The 17,038-nt window shown below is 54.5% G+C and overlaps 2 protein-coding genes across 4 annotated transcripts in view; both read left to right on the plus strand.

Moving 5' to 3' along the window:
- Window positions 1-7,089: 7,089 nt before the first annotated feature.
- ISG15 (ISG15 ubiquitin like modifier) lies at window positions 7,090-8,132 on the plus strand. Its single transcript, XM_086343918.1, has 2 exons — window positions 7,090-7,163; window positions 7,601-8,132. The coding sequence occupies exons 1-2, from the start codon at window positions 7,161-7,163 to the stop codon at window positions 8,060-8,062; spliced, it is 465 nt and encodes a 154-aa protein (XP_086200044.1). The 5' UTR covers window positions 7,090-7,160; the 3' UTR covers window positions 8,063-8,132.
- A 2,096-nt stretch (window positions 8,133-10,228) lies between these two features.
- The window catches only part of AGRN (agrin), a 39,356-nt gene continuing 32,546 nt past the window's right edge, over window positions 10,229-17,038 (plus strand). The window contains exons 1-2 of one of the 3 annotated variants that reach the window (XM_086342499.1): window positions 10,229-10,575; window positions 12,722-12,983. In XM_086342499.1, coding sequence (XP_086198625.1) covers window positions 10,369-10,575; window positions 12,722-12,983 — 469 coding nt within the window. In that variant the 5' untranslated portion in view covers window positions 10,229-10,368. The remainder of the gene's footprint in view (window positions 10,576-12,721; window positions 12,984-17,038) is intronic. The other 2 variants (XM_086342500.1, XM_086342498.1) reach the window with 2 other exon arrangements.

A 17,038-nucleotide genomic window follows, 5' to 3' on the forward strand; every position in this document is an offset into this window, starting at 1 on the left:
AGGAAGGACCCTCCTGTACCTGTTTCCTCACCTGTAAAATGGGCTACCTTTTCATTTAGCCCTGGGCTATAGTCCATGGCATCGCAAAGAGTCGAACATGACTGAGCAACTAACACTTTCACACTTTGACTGAGAAGATAAATGAGATCTGATTTTGAAAGCACCCAGCACATGCAAGCGGGACAGAGTCACCTGGATTCACCTCTGCCACAAGCCCCACTGTATCCTCTACCCTCTGAGACACCCTCTCCCTACCTGGGGTCTTCAGAAGCCTGTTTCTTGGCCCTTCCAGCCCCAACAAGGAGCCTTCTGTCACCCAGAGCAGAGTGAGTCCCAGGGGTGTCATCTACATCCCTGTGTCCTTCCCACTGGGCTGCACCCCCACTCTCTCTCTGGGCCCTCCTACCTCTGGCTGTCCCCTCCCTGCCTTTTACATCTGGATTTGATCTCTGGTAGGACCTGGGACTCCTGGGGACCGTAGGGGCTCCCTTGCTCTGAGTAGGGAGGGAGAGTCCTAGGCTGCAGTGGGGAAACTGTGCTGAGAAATACTGACGTGGAACACTGCATTTTCCAAAGATGGCTACAATACATCCACCCCAAATACTCTACCTGTGTGTCCTTGGTGAGATTTTGTGATGACATTAACCAGCAAAGACAGGGGCAGTGGTGATCTATGAATTCTGAGGCTTGACTTGAAAAACGTGCACCTTGCTGTCCTGGGAAACTCACTCCTGGAAACCACTGGCCCCTCTGTGAGGAAACCCGAACTGGCCTCATGGAAAGGCCTCATGGAGAGGCCTTGTATAAGTGTTGAGCTGGGAACCTAGAAATCTCAGCTTCCAGACAGGTGATCCCAACCTGCCGCTTCAGAGCCCCCACTCACACTTTCCCAGCCAGCTCTGTGTGCTCTGTTCCACTCTTGATTCACATGACTGGTGTTACTGTGACACTTTCGGGTCATTCGTTACGAAACAATAGTAACTGGAACAGCTAAGATGGCCCAAGCCCTGGACCCACACCCCTCCCCAGCCCCACCCCCCAAACCTTGTTCCTTCCTTTCTCTGGCATTCACAGAGTCACAGGAGCTTCCCGCACTGGCTGTCCATCTGACGAGGTGACTTTTGCAGCTATCCAAGGCCAACTATCTGTCCTCCTAGATCTAGGCTTGAGTTGGCCAAGTCCCAGTAGGCTGATGGTCCCAGGGGCATCTCTAGGGACCACTGTTGGCCACTGGGCAGGAAAAGTAGTGGGGGAGTCTGTGTGGGAAGATAAGTGTATTTTCCAGTCCAGACACTGGGCTGCAGCCTTGGTGGTGGGTGGGGGGATGGTCTTTCTCACGTCTGGCTCCCATGACAGCATTCCACAACATTCAGACAGTGTCCCTCCGGGGCCTGCCAGGTGCTGTCTGTGCACAGGCCCATCCCAACCTCTGACAGGGGGGTGGCACCTGCACTTGCACCCTGCCCCTCAGCATTCCACAGGCACATGGGTCCCAGGATATCAGAGACACCATAGACCATGACCAGCAACCCCATCCTCCTGTTCCCTCCTCTCCTGCCAAGGGACAACAGGCTGTGGACTCAGGCAGCCAGGACCAGAGTTGCCATGTGACCAGGCTAGAGTCATTGCAGGGTCTCTCCTGGAGCATGGGAGTTGGGTCCTGAGATGATAAAGTGGCAGAGGCTAGGGCTGGAGGAACCCAGGATTCAGTATAGAGAAGAAGGAAGCAGATGACCAGGACCCTAATCTTAACCCTGAGGGGGCATCTTTCATTTTTACAGGCCAGCGGACCAAGACACCTTCCCTCGGCTCTTGGTGCTGAGCAGTTGGAGCATCCCCCCAACACCTGATGCATGACAGCACCTCCCCCGAGGTCTGGGCATTGTCAACATCTTTCTCCATTATTGAATGTTGACACCTCTCCACACTGGGGAAGCCATGTCTCCCCAATTCTGTGTGGTGACAGAGCTTCCCACCCTGTCTGTCTGTGATGCCACCTCCCTGTGGGCTTCCATGGGTGCTTTTCTCTCCAGTCTCCTTGGACCACTACTCTCTGGAGAGGTATGCTTTGCTCTCCTGCTGGTCACATCCAGACTAGTTTCTTCTTCACCAAAAAAAGTCCCAGCTTTGAACCTCATCTTATTAACAGATCTCATCTTGTGAAGTCCACTGCAACCCTGCGGGGGGGGGCCTCCCCATACCTTCTGAAGGTTCACTCCTGATTCCCTGTCACTTTCTCCAGCGGCTCCTGTCACAGTCCTTGTTGACTTCCAAATTCACACGGTTGATCTTCTGGACTTCCTGGCTTCCATGGGGCATCCTGGCGTAGAGTTGGCAACTAAGCTTCCAATCCTAAGTACTGGGTGTAGACTGTAGCCCTCATATTCCCATCCACCCTGCAGGACACGCCCACCAGGAAGCCCCGCCCACAGGGCACAGGTCAGCATCTGCAGTACAATATCCTGCTGCTTTCCCAGTGTAACCTGGGGTTCTGCCTCCCCCCTCCACACTCTCAGCCTCTTGTCTCAGGTTCTGCCTCCCGCTTCTCCTTGTGCCTTTCAGTCCTCTGGAACTTGGGGAACAAGTCTTCACTCTAATCTTTCTATCCACACAACTGGAGCACTCTCTGCCCAGTGGTGGAGCCTGACTGAGGCACCAGCCTCCTCTGAATCTGACTATTCTCAGTTCTCAGAACAGCATTCTGCCATCGTCCTTGACCCTCAGAGTTCACTCCCAGTGCTGCTCTGGCAGGTCCTACAGTGGCTCTATCTCCCTGATGTATACAAACACCCACTTCTGACCTATTGCTTTTCCACCACTGGCTGCAAGCCGCCACCAGCTTCGGCCTGGAATTTTGTAGTTCTTTGCCATGGCAAGGCAGCCAGTCTTGGAGCCGAGTGCTCAATGGGGGCAGGTGGACAGGAAAGGAGATTAGAGGGTCAGCAGAGTGGTCAGAAGAACAAGCCTAAGCTCCTCTCTTCTCTCGGAAGCTTATGGGAAGCCATGGGAGAGAAGGTTGTGTGTAGATCACTCTGGCCCTTGGCTCCACCACAGATTATGGGGTCAGGATAGAAGCACAGCCACTCGGCTGTATCCATAGCAGCCTCAGTGGACGAGGGCGCATAGATATAAGTGAGGTCATGGATATTCTTGGGAGTTTTTTGTTGTTGCTACTGCTGTTAGATGGCTGAAGGGCTTAAAAATAAAAGCAAGTGTATTAAACGATATAGATACTGTTTTAAAGGTTTTGGGAAGTTTAAGTTAGTTTGTAAATGAAACCAAATATTAACCAAAGACCCCTTTATAAGTAGCCATTGTAACTTCATAAATAGGATATTCAGGTTTTTGTCTAGAACATATGTATTTTGTGATCATGTTGTTAGGTGCATACAAATTAAAAATAATTTCATTTTACCAGTGAGCTCAACCTTTTATTGTTATGCAACCTTCTGTATCTAGTAATGCTTTGACTATAAGGTTTCTTTGTTAATCTGTTAGTGAAACTGTTAATACGGTCACATCTGCTTCCCTTTAGTTAACATTACACAGTAGGTTTCTTTTCTCCTTTTACTTTCAGTTTCCTGTACCTTTATATTTCATATTATTTATGTCTTCTGTAAGCTGTGTAAAATCAGATTATTTTTAATCAGGCTGACAATCCTGGTCATTTAGTCCCCCTGGATTTCAGACCTCTGCTCTTTAGAACTGTGAGGGAATACATTTCTGTTGTTTTAAGCCACCCAGTTTGTGGTGGCTTAAAAGCCTCCAAGACACAGAGACATGCTTCCAGGGCTATCGTTTTGCCTGCCGAAAGCCTTTGCATCTAGTTCCTCTTGTCCAAAGCAGGTGATATTCAATAAAGTAACTAAAAGAAAATAAAGGTTCTATTACTATATATACCATATTCTTGTTATCTTTTTAAAATTTTTTATTACTTAAAATTTTTTTGAATTGTTGTTTCATTCCTTTATCTTTGTGCCATATTTAATAATGGTCATCTAGGGACTTTCCTGGTGGTCCAGTGGTTAAGACTTAGTGCTTCCAATGCAAGGGGCATGGGTTTGACCCCTAATCAGGGAACTAAGATCCTGCTGGCTGCATGCCATGCCCGAAAAAAACAAAACAAAACAAAACAAAAAACAGAATCAAAATAATGGTTTTTTGAAGAAGACAGGGATTTTCACATTCTGTAATATTTGTTTTGTTTGTGGCTTTCTTTTTATAATACTAATATTATTTATGCAAGGAATGAGTCAAGTTAGAAATTTAGAATAATATAAACAATATTTAAACTGTTTTATGCATGTTAACAACTTTGGTGCCTTATGATTATTTGGGGGGAATTGATGGAATGATTAATTCATATGAAAACAATTTGGTTTTCCCCATTCCTTTTATTTAAAATTTGTTTATTTAGTTTAAAATTTATTTTTAAAATATTTAATTATTTTTAGGTATTTATTTTTATTTTATTTATTTATTTTGGCTCCATCTTGTGGGATCTTAGTTTCCCAACCAGGGATGGAACCTGTGCTCCTGAAGTGAAAGTATGAAGTCCTAACCACTGGACTGCCAGGGAATTCCCTAAGTATTTATTTTTATTTTTAGCTAACATATGCCTGAGATGTGCTGTTTGAAATAGTAAAAATGTGGGAACAACCAATATTTATTTAAAAATATGAGACTGGTTAACTAAATTACACTTTATTCTATAATGGACTTTGTTGCTATGGGCAACAAATGCACATATGCAGCCATTAAAACAACTTGCATAAAAATATGAGGGCTTACAAATAGCTGAGAAAAGAAGAGAAGCTAAAGGCAAAGGAGAAAAGGAAAGATATACCCATCTGAATGCAGAGTTCCAGCGACTATCAAGGAGAGATAAGAAAGCCTTCCTCAGTGATCAATGCAAAGAAAACAATAGAATAAGAAAGACTAGAGATCTCTTCAAGAAAATTAGAGATATCAAGGGAATATGTCATGCAAAGATGGGCACAATAAAGGGCAGAAATGGTATGGATCTAACAGAAGCAGCAAAAGAGGTGGCAAGAATACAGAGAAGAACTATATAAAAAAGATCTTCATGACCCAGATAACCACGATGATGGTGTGATCACTCACTTAGAGCCAGAGATCCTGGAATGCAAAGTCAAGTGGGCCTTAGGAAGCATCACTATGAACAAAGCTAGTGTAGGCGATGGAATTCCAGTTCAGCTATTTCAAATCCTAAGACATGATGCTGTGAAAGTGCTGCACTCAATATGCCAGCAAATTTGGAAAACTCAGTAGTGGCCACAAAACTGGAAAAGGTCAGTTTTCATTCCAATCCCAAAGAAAGGCAATGCCAAAGAATGCTCAAACTACCACACATTTGCACTCATTTTCTCACACACTAGCAAAGGAATGGTCAAAATTCTCCAAGCCAGGCATCAACAGTACAGGAATCAAGAACTTCCAGATGTTCTAGGAGTTGGTGATGGACAGGGAGGCCTGGCGTGGTGCAGTCTTTGAGTCATGGGGTCTCAAAGAGTCCAACACGACTGAGCGACTGAACTGAACTGTGAATGAAGCAGGGTACAAAATGTTGAGAGTAGCAGGAGGATTTTTTTTTCAATTTTCTTTTTTATTGAGGTGAAGCTCATGTAACATAAACTTAACCATTTTATAGTATATAATCCAGTGGCATTTAGTATATTTAGTACAACCATCACCTCTATCTAGTTACGAAACATTTTTATCATTCCCAAAGGAGGCCTTAGCTCCATGAAGTGTCTCTCCTCATGCCTCCTCCCCGCAGCTCTTGGCAATTACTAATGTATTTTCAGTCTCTATGGACTTGCCTCTTGTGGACATTTCATATCAGTCGAATCACATGCTTTGTGTCCTGTGTCTGTTATTTGTCACTGAGCTCCATTCACACTGCAGCCTGTGTCAGTGCTCCATCCTTGGTTATGGCTGAGGAGCATTCTACTATAAGGAGGCACCACACTTTGTGCCTCCAGCTGCTGATGGGTTTGGTTCCACCCCCCATTTCAACCATTCTATGACTAGAGCTGCTGTTAACATTTGGGTGCGAGCATTTGTTTGAACACCTGTTGTCAGTTCTGTGGGCATACCCTAGTTGTGGAATTGCTGGGTCATATGAAAATTCTATTTAACCTTTTGAGGAATGACTAGACTGTTTTCCGCAGTGGCTACATCATTTCACAATCCCATCAGCAATGTATGAAGATTCCATTTTTTTGACATCTTCACCAACACTTATTATTCACTTTTTAATTATTATTATATTCATGCTAGGGGGTGTGACACAGTACATCTGGTTTTGATTTGCATTTCCCTGGTTCCCATCATTTCCAATGATGTTGAACATCTTTTCATGTGGCTCTTGGCCATTTATGTATTTTCTATTTTAAAATGTCTATTTAAGTCATTTGCCCAACTTTTAATTGAGTTGCTTATCTTTTAGTTGTTAAGTTGTAAAAGTTCCTTATATGTTGCAGATACTAGACTCTTATCTGACACATGGATTGCAAATATTTTCCCCCATTTTGTGTAGTATTTTCACTTTCTCAAGAGTGTCCATGAGTTCATTTTTATAGAAAAGATACATTCTTTTTCATTAAAACAATCTGAACATATATTGTCATAAACACAAAGTGATTATCTCTGAATAGATTGTCAATGTTTTGTTATTTTGGAATTAACTCTGGCAATATTTTTCAAGGTTAGTAATTTCACAAATTGGTAAATGGAAAGTGAAAGTTTCTAATTCTTAGCTCATGTTATTATGATGTGTGTGCATCTTGGAAAGGACCCAAGGTGTGGAACATGCAGGGATTTCTGAACACTCAATCCTAGAGGTGGGAGTGCTATCACAGTCCCAGATCCAGCTGGTCAGGTGGAAAGCCCCCCTGCCCAGCCCACCTCAGTTCCTCGGGTCATCGTCATCGGCATTGTTTTGTTTCTGTTTCTCACTCTGGGGCTGTCCTGGGAAAAGGAAACCGAAACTGAAGCTGAATTAGCCTATGTAACTCTGACGTGGTTTGCTCAGGCTATTAAAGGGCTGAGCTGCCAGGGCTGGAGAGAGCCGAGAGCAGAGAGGCAGCCGCAGCCAACCAGTGTCTGCAGACAGCCTGGCACCAGAACCCACGGCCATGGTGAGTGGTGAGGCGGGTTTGACAGGTGGGGCTCTGTATTCCCCTGCCTGGTGGCATCTCCCAGGGGAAGAATGCCTACTATGCACAGGCAGGTAGAGCTACTCAAAGCATCCGGTTCCCTAAGTGTGAGGGGAGGGACAGGGCTCTTTCTAAAATCAGGGTCTGGGTCCTGAAAGGTGGCTTCTGCCCAGCCGCCAACTCTGAGATCCCTTGGGATCAGCACAGGGCAGGGGGGTATTTTATTGGAGAGTTGACATGAAGATTGTGGGTAGTAGCTCTTCTGCTCCCTTGCACTCTCCAGTGCCTGGGGTCCCCATCTCCGTGGGTGGGAAGGGTGGAGAGGAGGGAGCTGCATCCCCGGGGTCTGACACTCGTCCCACTGCCAGTGCTACACGTGCAGTAGTCCCAGGACTTCTGAATCTGTGTGATGCCCACAGGGCGGGGACCTGACGGTGAAGATGCTAGGGGGCCAGGAGATCCTGGTGCCTCTGAGGGACTCCATGACGGTATCCGAGCTGAAGCAGTTCATCGCCCAGAAGATCAATGTGCCTGCTTTCCAGCAGCGCCTGGCCCACCTTGACAGCAGGGAGGTGCTGCAGGAAGGGGTGCCCCTTGTCCTCCAGGGCCTGAGAGCTGGCAGCACCGTCCTGCTGGTGGTGCAGAACTGCATCTCCATCCTGGTGAGGAACGACAAGGGTCGCAGCAGCCCCTATGAGGTCCAGCTGAAGCAGACTGTGGCTGAGCTCAAGCAGCAGGTGTGCCAAAAGGAGCGTGTACAAGCGGACCAGTTCTGGCTGTCTTTTGAAGGGAGGCCCATGGATGATGAGCACCCGCTGGAGGAATACGGCCTCATGAAGGGGTGCACCGTGTTCATGAATCTACGTCTGCGGGGTGGGTAGGGAAGGGCCAGGAGGGCCTTAGGGAGGGCTCCCCATGCAGCGCAGTGAATAAAGTTGTAGCAAAGCCAAATGTGAAGTGTTCATTCCACCCTGGCCAGCACCCCATGTCATCAGCCCTCCATTCGGCACCCTTCTGGTGAGATTGGGGGAAGGGTGGAGGAGGGAGTGGGTGAGGGGACTCAGGGTCACTGGGTGGTCACCAGGCTAGGGTGGCCAAGTTAAGGGACAAACCCTGTGGGATCAAAATGGTGACCCTCTGGAGAAACTGACGATGTGTCCCCACCTCTTTGGGAAATTAACTTCTAGAGAAATAAAAAGAGGCAGGTCTGTTGAAGCCCATTCCTGTCTTCCGGTTGAGCCTCAGTCAGCCCTGCACAACTGGTCTCCACCTTCACAGCTGGGTCAGCAGATAGCAGAGGGAGGGAAAAGGCCTGGCTGGGTCCCAAAGGCCACACAGTGAGTGTCCCTGGAAGTGGTGAGGGGCTGAGTCCCTAGGGCCTGCCTTGGCCAGTTGTAAGGGAGGTTCCCCCACACCAGCTGGAGGCTGAGGGCCTCCAGGACCCATCAGAATACACTGTCCAGCCTTCATTGGTCTGGAGGGAATTGGGGACTGGGCCTTGGGCACACACATCACCATTAGGGTGAGCTGCTCCTTCAGAGTTCACATCATGGAAGGGCCATAGCCAGCAGGTGAGGGGGCACCCAGGATGGGGGTTCCTGTTGTTCACATGGATGGGAGGGGAACAAACTACACCTGCTTCCACACTAGATGCTTCTTTCTGTGCCAGTTTCCCAAGTGAGTCAGCCTTGGACAGAATGCGGTGGGCAGGGAGGGGGACACAGAACCTATACCTCTTGGGCCAAAGTCCATGACTCTGGGGACACTCAGATCTCAGCTTTCAGACTCTTCAGGGGCATTTGGCTGGAGACCCAGACCCCTTCTTTCTGATCTGTGGGAGTTTGCATCTGAGCTGCGGGACCCCCAGGTCTGGCTTGCCTGTGACACTTATGTAGACACGCAGGTGTGTGTGTGTGTGTGTGTGTGTAGGGGGACTCCTGGCTCTAGCCTCATTTCCTGGGCCCCCACCCTCACCTCTTTGTCATACTGTAACTTAACAAGTGTGAGCACGCCCTCTCGGTGACACCCTCCTTTCTTGAATCCCCTCAGCAGGGTCTGGGCGAGGTAGGGTCCTTCTCCAAGATGCCTCTGGGCTGCTCACCCTTCATGGCCTCTGGCTCAGAGATCTGTGGTTGGCTTGGATGAGGGGGTGTGCAGCAGACTCAGCCCTGGAGGAACAGAAGGGATCTCCTCTCCTCCCATTCCCACCATCTACAGCTAAGTCGGGCTCTAATTTGCACACTCTGGATCTCAGTTTACCCCGTGGACCCAGCGGGAATGGTTGGAGAAGTAGCGGGAATGGTTGGAGAAGAGCCTTGGGGGAGCTGGGAAGGGGGCGTGGCTGGCCGTCCATCGCTGCTGCTATTCCCACCTCAGTCAACAGGGGGAGCCCGCCGCCCTGCAGAGGGCCGGGAGCCGACCCGGGATCGCGAGGTGGGCGGGGCTGCGCTTCGCTGCGACCAATCGCCGCAGCTCCCAGCCCGCATTGGTCCCCGGTGGCCGGTGGTCCCGGGCGGCCGAGCTTCCGTCCCCAGTTCCTGTGAGGGGCTAGGGTCCCCCGTCAGGTTCCTCTCGCCGGGGGAGGGGCGCAGCCCTTTAGGGCGCGAGGGGCGGCAGGGCCTCGGATCTGGCAGCCCCTTCCTGCGGCCAGGGAGCCCCCGCCGCCCCAGCCCTGGCGCAGCCTGGAGCCCCTTGGAAGTCCCGTCACGTCGTCTCCAGATTATGCATTAACCCGATTTCAGCCGCATTTCCTGGCGGGGGGGCGGGGGGGTGGAACGTCCGCGCGAACGGGGGAGGGGCGTCCGTGGGAGTGCGCCACAGCAGGGAGAGCACCCTCGAGCCCGCCCCAACCCCGCCCCTCGGCCTGGCCAGGCCCACCACCCACCTTGGCCAAACCTAGACCGGCCCCCTCCCTCCCCCAGCCAGGCCTCCGCCCGGCGCCGCTTTCCCGGCGCTTTGTTCGCGGCTGCCGCGGGTCGCAGGGCGCCGGGAGGGCCGGGGGCGGGCGGGCCGGGGGGGTGGGGGGTGGGGGCTGGAAGGGGGTGGTGCTGCCCCAAGGCCCGCCCCCGCACCGCCCGCGCTCCCGCCGCCTCCCCCGAGCTGCGTCCCGTCCTGTCCAGTCCAGTCCCCGGCGCGGCCCGGTCCGTGCGCTTGCTCCGGCCGCCTTCCGCCGTCCTCTGCCCGCGCCATGGCCAGCTCTCGGCCGTTCAGCCGGGCCCTGCTGCAGCCTTTGCTGCTGCTCCTGGTGGTGGCCGTGCGCGCCCTGCCCAGCGCCGACGGGACGTGCCCGGAACGCGCGCTGGAGCGGCGCGAGGAGGAGGCGAACGTGGTGCTCACCGGCACCGTGGAGGAGATCCTCAACGTGGACCCGGTGCAGCACACATACTCGTGCAAGGTGGGCCCCCTGGGGACCCCCGGGACCCTGAGCCCCTTCAGACCCTTCTAGAAGCCCTGGTTGGGGGCCCTTCCCCCGCGATCCCGGACCCCTAGCCCGGAGGTCTTCCCGTCGCGATGCCGGCCGCGCGCTGAGACCCCCGCCCCGGGCCGTGGGAACGAGCCCCAGACGTTCCGCAGCACCAGCTCCGGCTCCTGCTCCCTTGGCGACCGCCGACCCCCGGTGGGAGGGGGGGGGGCGGGTGCGGGTCTGAGAAAACTCGCGAGCGCCGGAGGGAAAGTTCCTGCGGTGCCGCTGCAGTCCCGCTCGCGGTGCCCGGGCCCTGGAGACCCGATGGTGTCTGCTCCTTCACCCCAAACCCACTCCCTTACTGGAAACAAGTGCGCCCCGCCCCCCGGAGAATGTTCGGCTACCGCGCCCCCTCCCCACCGGCCAAAGGAAAGGGGACGAGGGGAGGTGACGCTTTCTGCTTGGGATGGAGGTGGTGATTTGGCCTGTGGTCAGTGCTGTCGCCCTCTCCGCAGAGGTGAGAATGGGTGGTCCGGAGAGAGAGGAGGGGTGCACACCTAATCTCCCAACCGCGGGGGTCCTGGTGGGGCTTGCTGCAGTAATGGGTGTGGGGCCAGAGCAGAGAAGTGGGCGGGGCCGTTGCTGAGCCTCAAGTGCGGGGGGTGCAGGGCAGGTGCCCCATCCGCTCCTGGGAGAGCTGTATCTCCCCTGGCCTTAGGGAGAGGGGCCTTGCCTGGCTTCTCCTTCAGTTGAATCTGGGAGCTCCCGGGGTAGGTCTGGTGGTTTTTTTCCCACAATCTGTTCCTAGGGAGGACTGAAGGGACCCAGGCCCCTGCCCCTCTCTGGCCCCTAAAACCACCTCCCTGACCAGAAATCGGATCATTCCTCTTCCTTGGAGATGGGGAGGGGTGGCAGCTCCTTTCAGACTGGCCTGTGCTGACTACAGCTGGGATCCCCCGCCAGGCCCCCTCCCCTCCACCACAGCCAGGGCACTTTGCCAAGTCCCTGCAGGATTTTCCCGACTTCCTCCCCGCTGCTCCTGGGTGTGGCTGGGGTGGGGGGAGGCGATGAAAGCCGCCCAGCCCTCCCCTGCTGGTTATTGGCCTTCCAGAGCCTACTCTGTATCTAGGCATGGGGGGCGGGGGAAGAGCTGGCAGCCCCACCATCCCTGGGCCACTGGAGGGTGGAGGGAGTCCCTGTAGATTTTGCAGACCCAAGGCTCCCAGCAGGGGCGGCCAGGTGGACGGGCCACTGTTGTCTTTCACTCCTCTTTCCAGAAGTCCTGGCCCCCATAGATCCTGAAGAAAGGGGTGTCTTTTCTCAGGGACAGCATTCCCGGGCAGTCCCCATGGGCCTATTCCTTTAGGGCAGCTCATTCTGCCTGCAGTGCCTGTGGCCCTCCTGCCCCCACTGCCAGTAGTCTGTGGGCACCCCAGGGCTTGGTTTGTCTGAGCAGGTGCCCTCAGGGCCCCAAGAGCAGAGTGTGGAGGGTGGGGCTGCCCTGTGCTGCCCAAACTTGATTTTGTGGTTCACAGGCTGCCTTGGCAGCACTCACTGTAGGAGCCTTGCAGGAGGAGGGGTCTTTCACCTCCTGGCTGGACCGTGTCTTAGCCCACCCACAGGGCTGCATGGAGCCAAGCTGGACAGGAGCCTTGAGCTCAGAGCCCGTCACCTTGAAACTTCATCATCCATGTTAGTTGCTCCTGACTCTTTCCAGAGGTGGGCCCAAGTACTGGGTGGGTTGACAGGGAGAGTAAGGTGTGGAAGGCTGTGAGGTGTGACATTTAGAATTGGGGTGGCTGGGGTCATCTAAACCTGAGGGTTAGGGAGCTGCTTCTTGAGGGAAGGGGTGTGTTCTCAGGCCAGGTATCCTGGAGTATAACAAGGGCAGTGGTGTCTGTCATGTGTGTGTGCTTCCCTGCAGCTTCCTCCTGGGGGGTTGGGGCACTGACTCCACATATCTGCCCAGGGTTTGGGTATACTCCGGACATCTGGCCTGAGCAAATGAGGTGGGAAAAGAAGGAAAAGTCCAGGCACCAGTCTGGTGTCTGCCTCTGGCCTCTGTGGCCATCTCCCCCGCTCCACCCAGTTAGAAGAGAACCGCCGACAATTGAACACCCCCTCATGTCCACCCTAGGTTCGGGTCTGGCGGTACCTGAAGGGCAAAGATGTGGTGGCCCAGGAAAGCCTGCTGGACGGAGGCAACAAAGTGGTGATTGGCGGCTTCGGAGACCCCCTCATCTGTGACAACCAGGTGTCCACTGGAGACACCAGGATCTTCTTTGTGAACCCTGCCCCGCCATACCTGTGGCCCGCCCACAAGAATGAGCTGATGCTAAACTCCAGCCTCATGCGCATCACCCTGCGGAACCTGGAGGAGGTCGAGCACTGTGTGGAAGGTGTGTGTGGGGCCGAGCAGAGCAGGTGCCTTGGGGGCAGAAGGGAGCTTGTCCTAGGCTAGGGCACATGGCATCTTGTGGTCCGACCTCCTTTTCTGGGTCCTGGCTCCCTGGTTTCCTGGCCACCTCAGCTCCAGACTCTTAACATAAGCAGCACTCCCCACCCTGGCCCTAGTGTTGCCACTATCTGTCATCTTGGAGTCTCAGACCTGCAAAGGGATAGGCCTCCCATTCTTCCCTCCGCCTCCCCAGCTCTGCACGCCCCTTCCTGGAGTTCCCTGTTCTAGGAAAGAGGCTGGAACCAGGTGAACGAACACCAGTTGTTTGTGTTCTGCAGAAGCCCGAACACATGTCTAGACGGGGCCCAGATGTTGAGCCTTTGGGGTGGGGCTTAAAGATTGTGCTGGAGGTGAGGCTACCCTGTTATGTGTTCCCAGAGGCCTGCCATTTCTGGGAAGGGACAGTTATGTGGAGTGAGCTGCTTCTAGGAGTTTGAGGGGTTGTGGGATCTCCTGACAGAGGTGGAGCATCTTTCCTTGTCTGCTGTCCCCATGTGTCTATTCTGAATGGCTCAAGAGCAACCCTCCCTCACATGATGGCTCACCCATCCCCTTCACCCCAGGAGAATCCCAGTTGGGGGCTGAGATCCTTGGCTGAGGAATGTAGCAGGGAGAAGTAGGAACTGCCTGTCGCCCTCACATCCTGTCTGTCCCCTCATGGCTGCCTGGGGAGGGATGTATGGGAGGAGGTGGAGAGATCGCTTCCTCCCAGGGCAGCAGGAAGGGTCCCTGACTTCCTGTCCTGGGAAGGCGACCCTGTCCCTGTGACTTGCTCTGTTGGCCGGTAGGGAAGTTCCATCTTCTACCCAACTTAACTCCTGTGGTGCTGGCTTGCTTTTGTGGGATCCTGGATGGTGGACTCATCTGGCCTGGGGCAGACTGTGTGTGTGTGTGGCGGGGTGTGGAACCTGAAGTGGAGAGCCCTGTAGCATCCTGCTCGGCCTGCAGTCATTTGCTCCTGGGATTGCATCTATGGTCCTGATGCAACATCGCACAGAGATGCCAGCAGGGCTGTGTCCCTGGTCCCTTCCCAGCACTAGCATAGCTGAGGGGTCCCAGCATAGCCCTCCCACCAGGTGAGGACTGGAGACCCTGACTGTGCTTTGGAAGCTTTACTCTAGGGGAAATATGGGAGAGTGGCATGGAGAGGAGGCAGGTTGTAGGGTGTGATCCCCAGTTTTGGAGGATGAGTTGGAGACTAAGGAGAGGTGGGAAGAGGGGTCAGGCTGCAGAAAATCTGTTTCTGCAAGATCAAGAAGACAAGTCATTAACTCCATAGCTGGAAGGGTCTAGTTCGAGGGTCTGTGGGGTCAGAGGGCATGTGGCAGGGGGGCCACCCTAGGCAGAAGAGGGTCTGCCATCTTGCCAGGTCCTATTCTACCCAGGCCAGGCCCTGGCTCTGGATATGTCAGCCTGGGCACAGGACCCCTGGAAAGGAGGGTCTGCAGAGAGAGCCCCCAGTGAGACTTCATCTGCTGTCTGCTGGCTACCCCGGATAGGGACCAGTCTAGGCCCCCAGCTCCAGCTGGGCCAGTGTGGGCATGGTGGTGGAGGGGAGGCCCCCAGGGAGGGAGGGACCCAAAATGAGAAGCTTGGGGTCCACTGTAAGGCTCTGGGGAGCCCTGGAAGTTTTGAGCCAGTGACACGGATCCCTTCTTTGGAAGGAAAGCAGTGCCATAAGGGGCAGGGGGCCAGGGAGAGGGTAGATTAGATGGGGTGCCTCCCTCTAAGGATCCCCAAAGCCTGAAGGACAAGGCTCCCAGGAGTTGGTGCCAGGCTTGAGGAAGACACAGCCCTCTTCCCACCTCCCACAGCAGGGAGCAGGCAGGAGAAGGGCCTGCCTCCCATTCTGTAAGAGATAAAGACCTCTGACCCCACCCCAGGCTCTCCAGGGAGCCAAGCCTCACCTTAGCATGGGGGTTAGGGTTAGGGATGGGCCGAGCTTGAGCTACAATGACCTCTCATCTGACCCTGACCCTTTTCTCTTCCTTGGGGCCCCATAGCTGCCCCCGTCCCTCAGGGCCCAGAGTGAAGGCTGTGAAGCTACTGATTGTGGAGGTCACCCCAAGACCTGTGTCTCTATCACAAATGTCCCCTGCCCCTAAAAGGCCCACAGGAGCCAAGGTCAGGGGACACATCCTGGAGGCCCACCCCCCTAGATGCCCCCACCTCATCCCCACCTGGACCCTGCTTCCTGCAGGGGTACCTGTTGCTGGGAGGCATACCTGGTCCCCAGCTCCACTGGGCTCGCCTTCCTCAGTTTCTCCCTTAGGGCCTGCAGGGTCTTCCTGGCTCTGGGCCCCTTCCCCAACCTCCAGTCCCCAGGAAGCTCCTCCCCAATCCTCTGCCTGGGGAGCCACATTCCGAGCATAACTGAGACAGGTATGTGTCCCTCCCTCTGCACCACTTGTGGGTGAAGGAGACTGCGGGTTTGCTCCAGGAAGGAAGGAGACCCTCGCGCCCTGCTTTGTCAGGGAAGTGGCCTGGCCTCTTCCAGTGCCAGCTGCCCACGCATCATGAGCTGCCCAGGCTGGCAGCTGAGCGGGCATCTCCTCCAGCCTTTGGCCACTATACCCTGGTCTGGACTTGTACACTTGTACACTCCCACCACCCTCCTCTCCCCCACCTAATAAAGACTGGTCCTTGGGCCCCCCTGAATTCCCTAGGAGGGATGCAGGCTTGGGGTCCTTCCCCAGGCCTTTCCCTCCCGAACTCCGAGCCAAGAGCAGAGAAAGGAAGTGTTGTCTGCCCTCTCCGGGCCTGGCACAGGAACAGGGTCGGAGAGTCTGGCATTAGTCCAGCCCAGTCCTGCCCAGTCCTGAAGCCGGGGGTCCTGGCGGCCACAGCCTAGACTGGCCTGCCTGATTCCAGTGAGCACCCTCCCTTCCTCCCTGCCACGCTAGCCTTTGGGCCTTCACGCCAGTCTTGGGCCTTTGGGGAAGGTAGTCCTAGGCTATATCTCAGGCTAGAGAGATGCTGGGTCCCGGGCCGCCGGCCTTGGCCTTGGTGCAGGCCCTGTGGCCTGGGAGCCGGATGTGGACACAGACACCCCCAGACAGGGACTGGCTCCGCAGAGCAAAGCGGGGCAGGTAGGAGCCCAGGGCAGGTTCCAGGGCTGGTTTCCTCAGGGCCAGAGCTGGCTCCCTCTGCTGTCTGGCATTTAGCTTCTGTACCCCCAAGTCCTGAGCCCGCCCTACTCCCCCACATTCCTCCCTGCCGAGGGGGGAGGTGGCTTCTTCCTGTCCCTGTTTCCCTCTTCCAGACGTAAGTTCTCACCCCACCCCCTCCAGACCCGCCCCAGTGCCGTCCTCAGCCCCTCCCCCAGGCAGGTCCTTGGAGCTGGGGCAGGCCCAGGCTGGAGGCTGCGCGCCTGGGCTTTCTCCTTCCTTCCAGCCACTGGGGGCGGGGCATCTGCTCAGGTGGAGCGTGGCCTGCTCCTGCACTGTCCTCTCTCACCTAGGGTCCCCGGTAGGAAGTCTCCGAGAGCATGGGCTTGTGGGACCACAGCGGGCTGGCTGATACCCTCACTGGGGCGGCCCCAGGAGCTTGGGGCGTGGTGGGGGGTGGGGAGGGGGTTGCTGCTGAAATCAAAGGGCATTGGATCCATTACTTCAAGGCAGTGCGCTCCTTTCCCGCAGGCCTGAGCTGGTGGAAACAGCTCCTGACTTTTTCCAGACCCCACCCCATCACCCTGCTCCCCACCCAGAGAAGAGCCCCCGCCTCCATACTCCTCAGCAGATTGGAAATGGAAAAAAAAAAAAGTTGTTTTGAAACTGTCCTCTCCCCTGCTGTCTGTACCTGCCTTCCCCAGGGCTCTGGACAGAGTAGATTCCAGTGGGGCCTGCCTGTGGAAGGAAGGCAGAGCCATGGAGGTGCTCGCAGCCTCTCTGGGGTGCTGGGAAGAACTGGATCGCCTGGTCAGGGCTAGCTGGTCTGGATCTGGGGCTCTAGCCCCCTGCCCCACCAATCCTTTCAGACTGAGGTAGGGAGAGTGCA

The sequence above is a fragment of the Bos grunniens genome, chromosome 16 (assembly GCF_055505025.1).
Source record: "Bos grunniens cultivar Pamir isolate PY7600 chromosome 16, Bosgru_T2T1.0, whole genome shotgun sequence".
Lineage (NCBI taxonomy): Eukaryota > Metazoa > Chordata > Mammalia > Artiodactyla > Bovidae > Bos > Bos grunniens.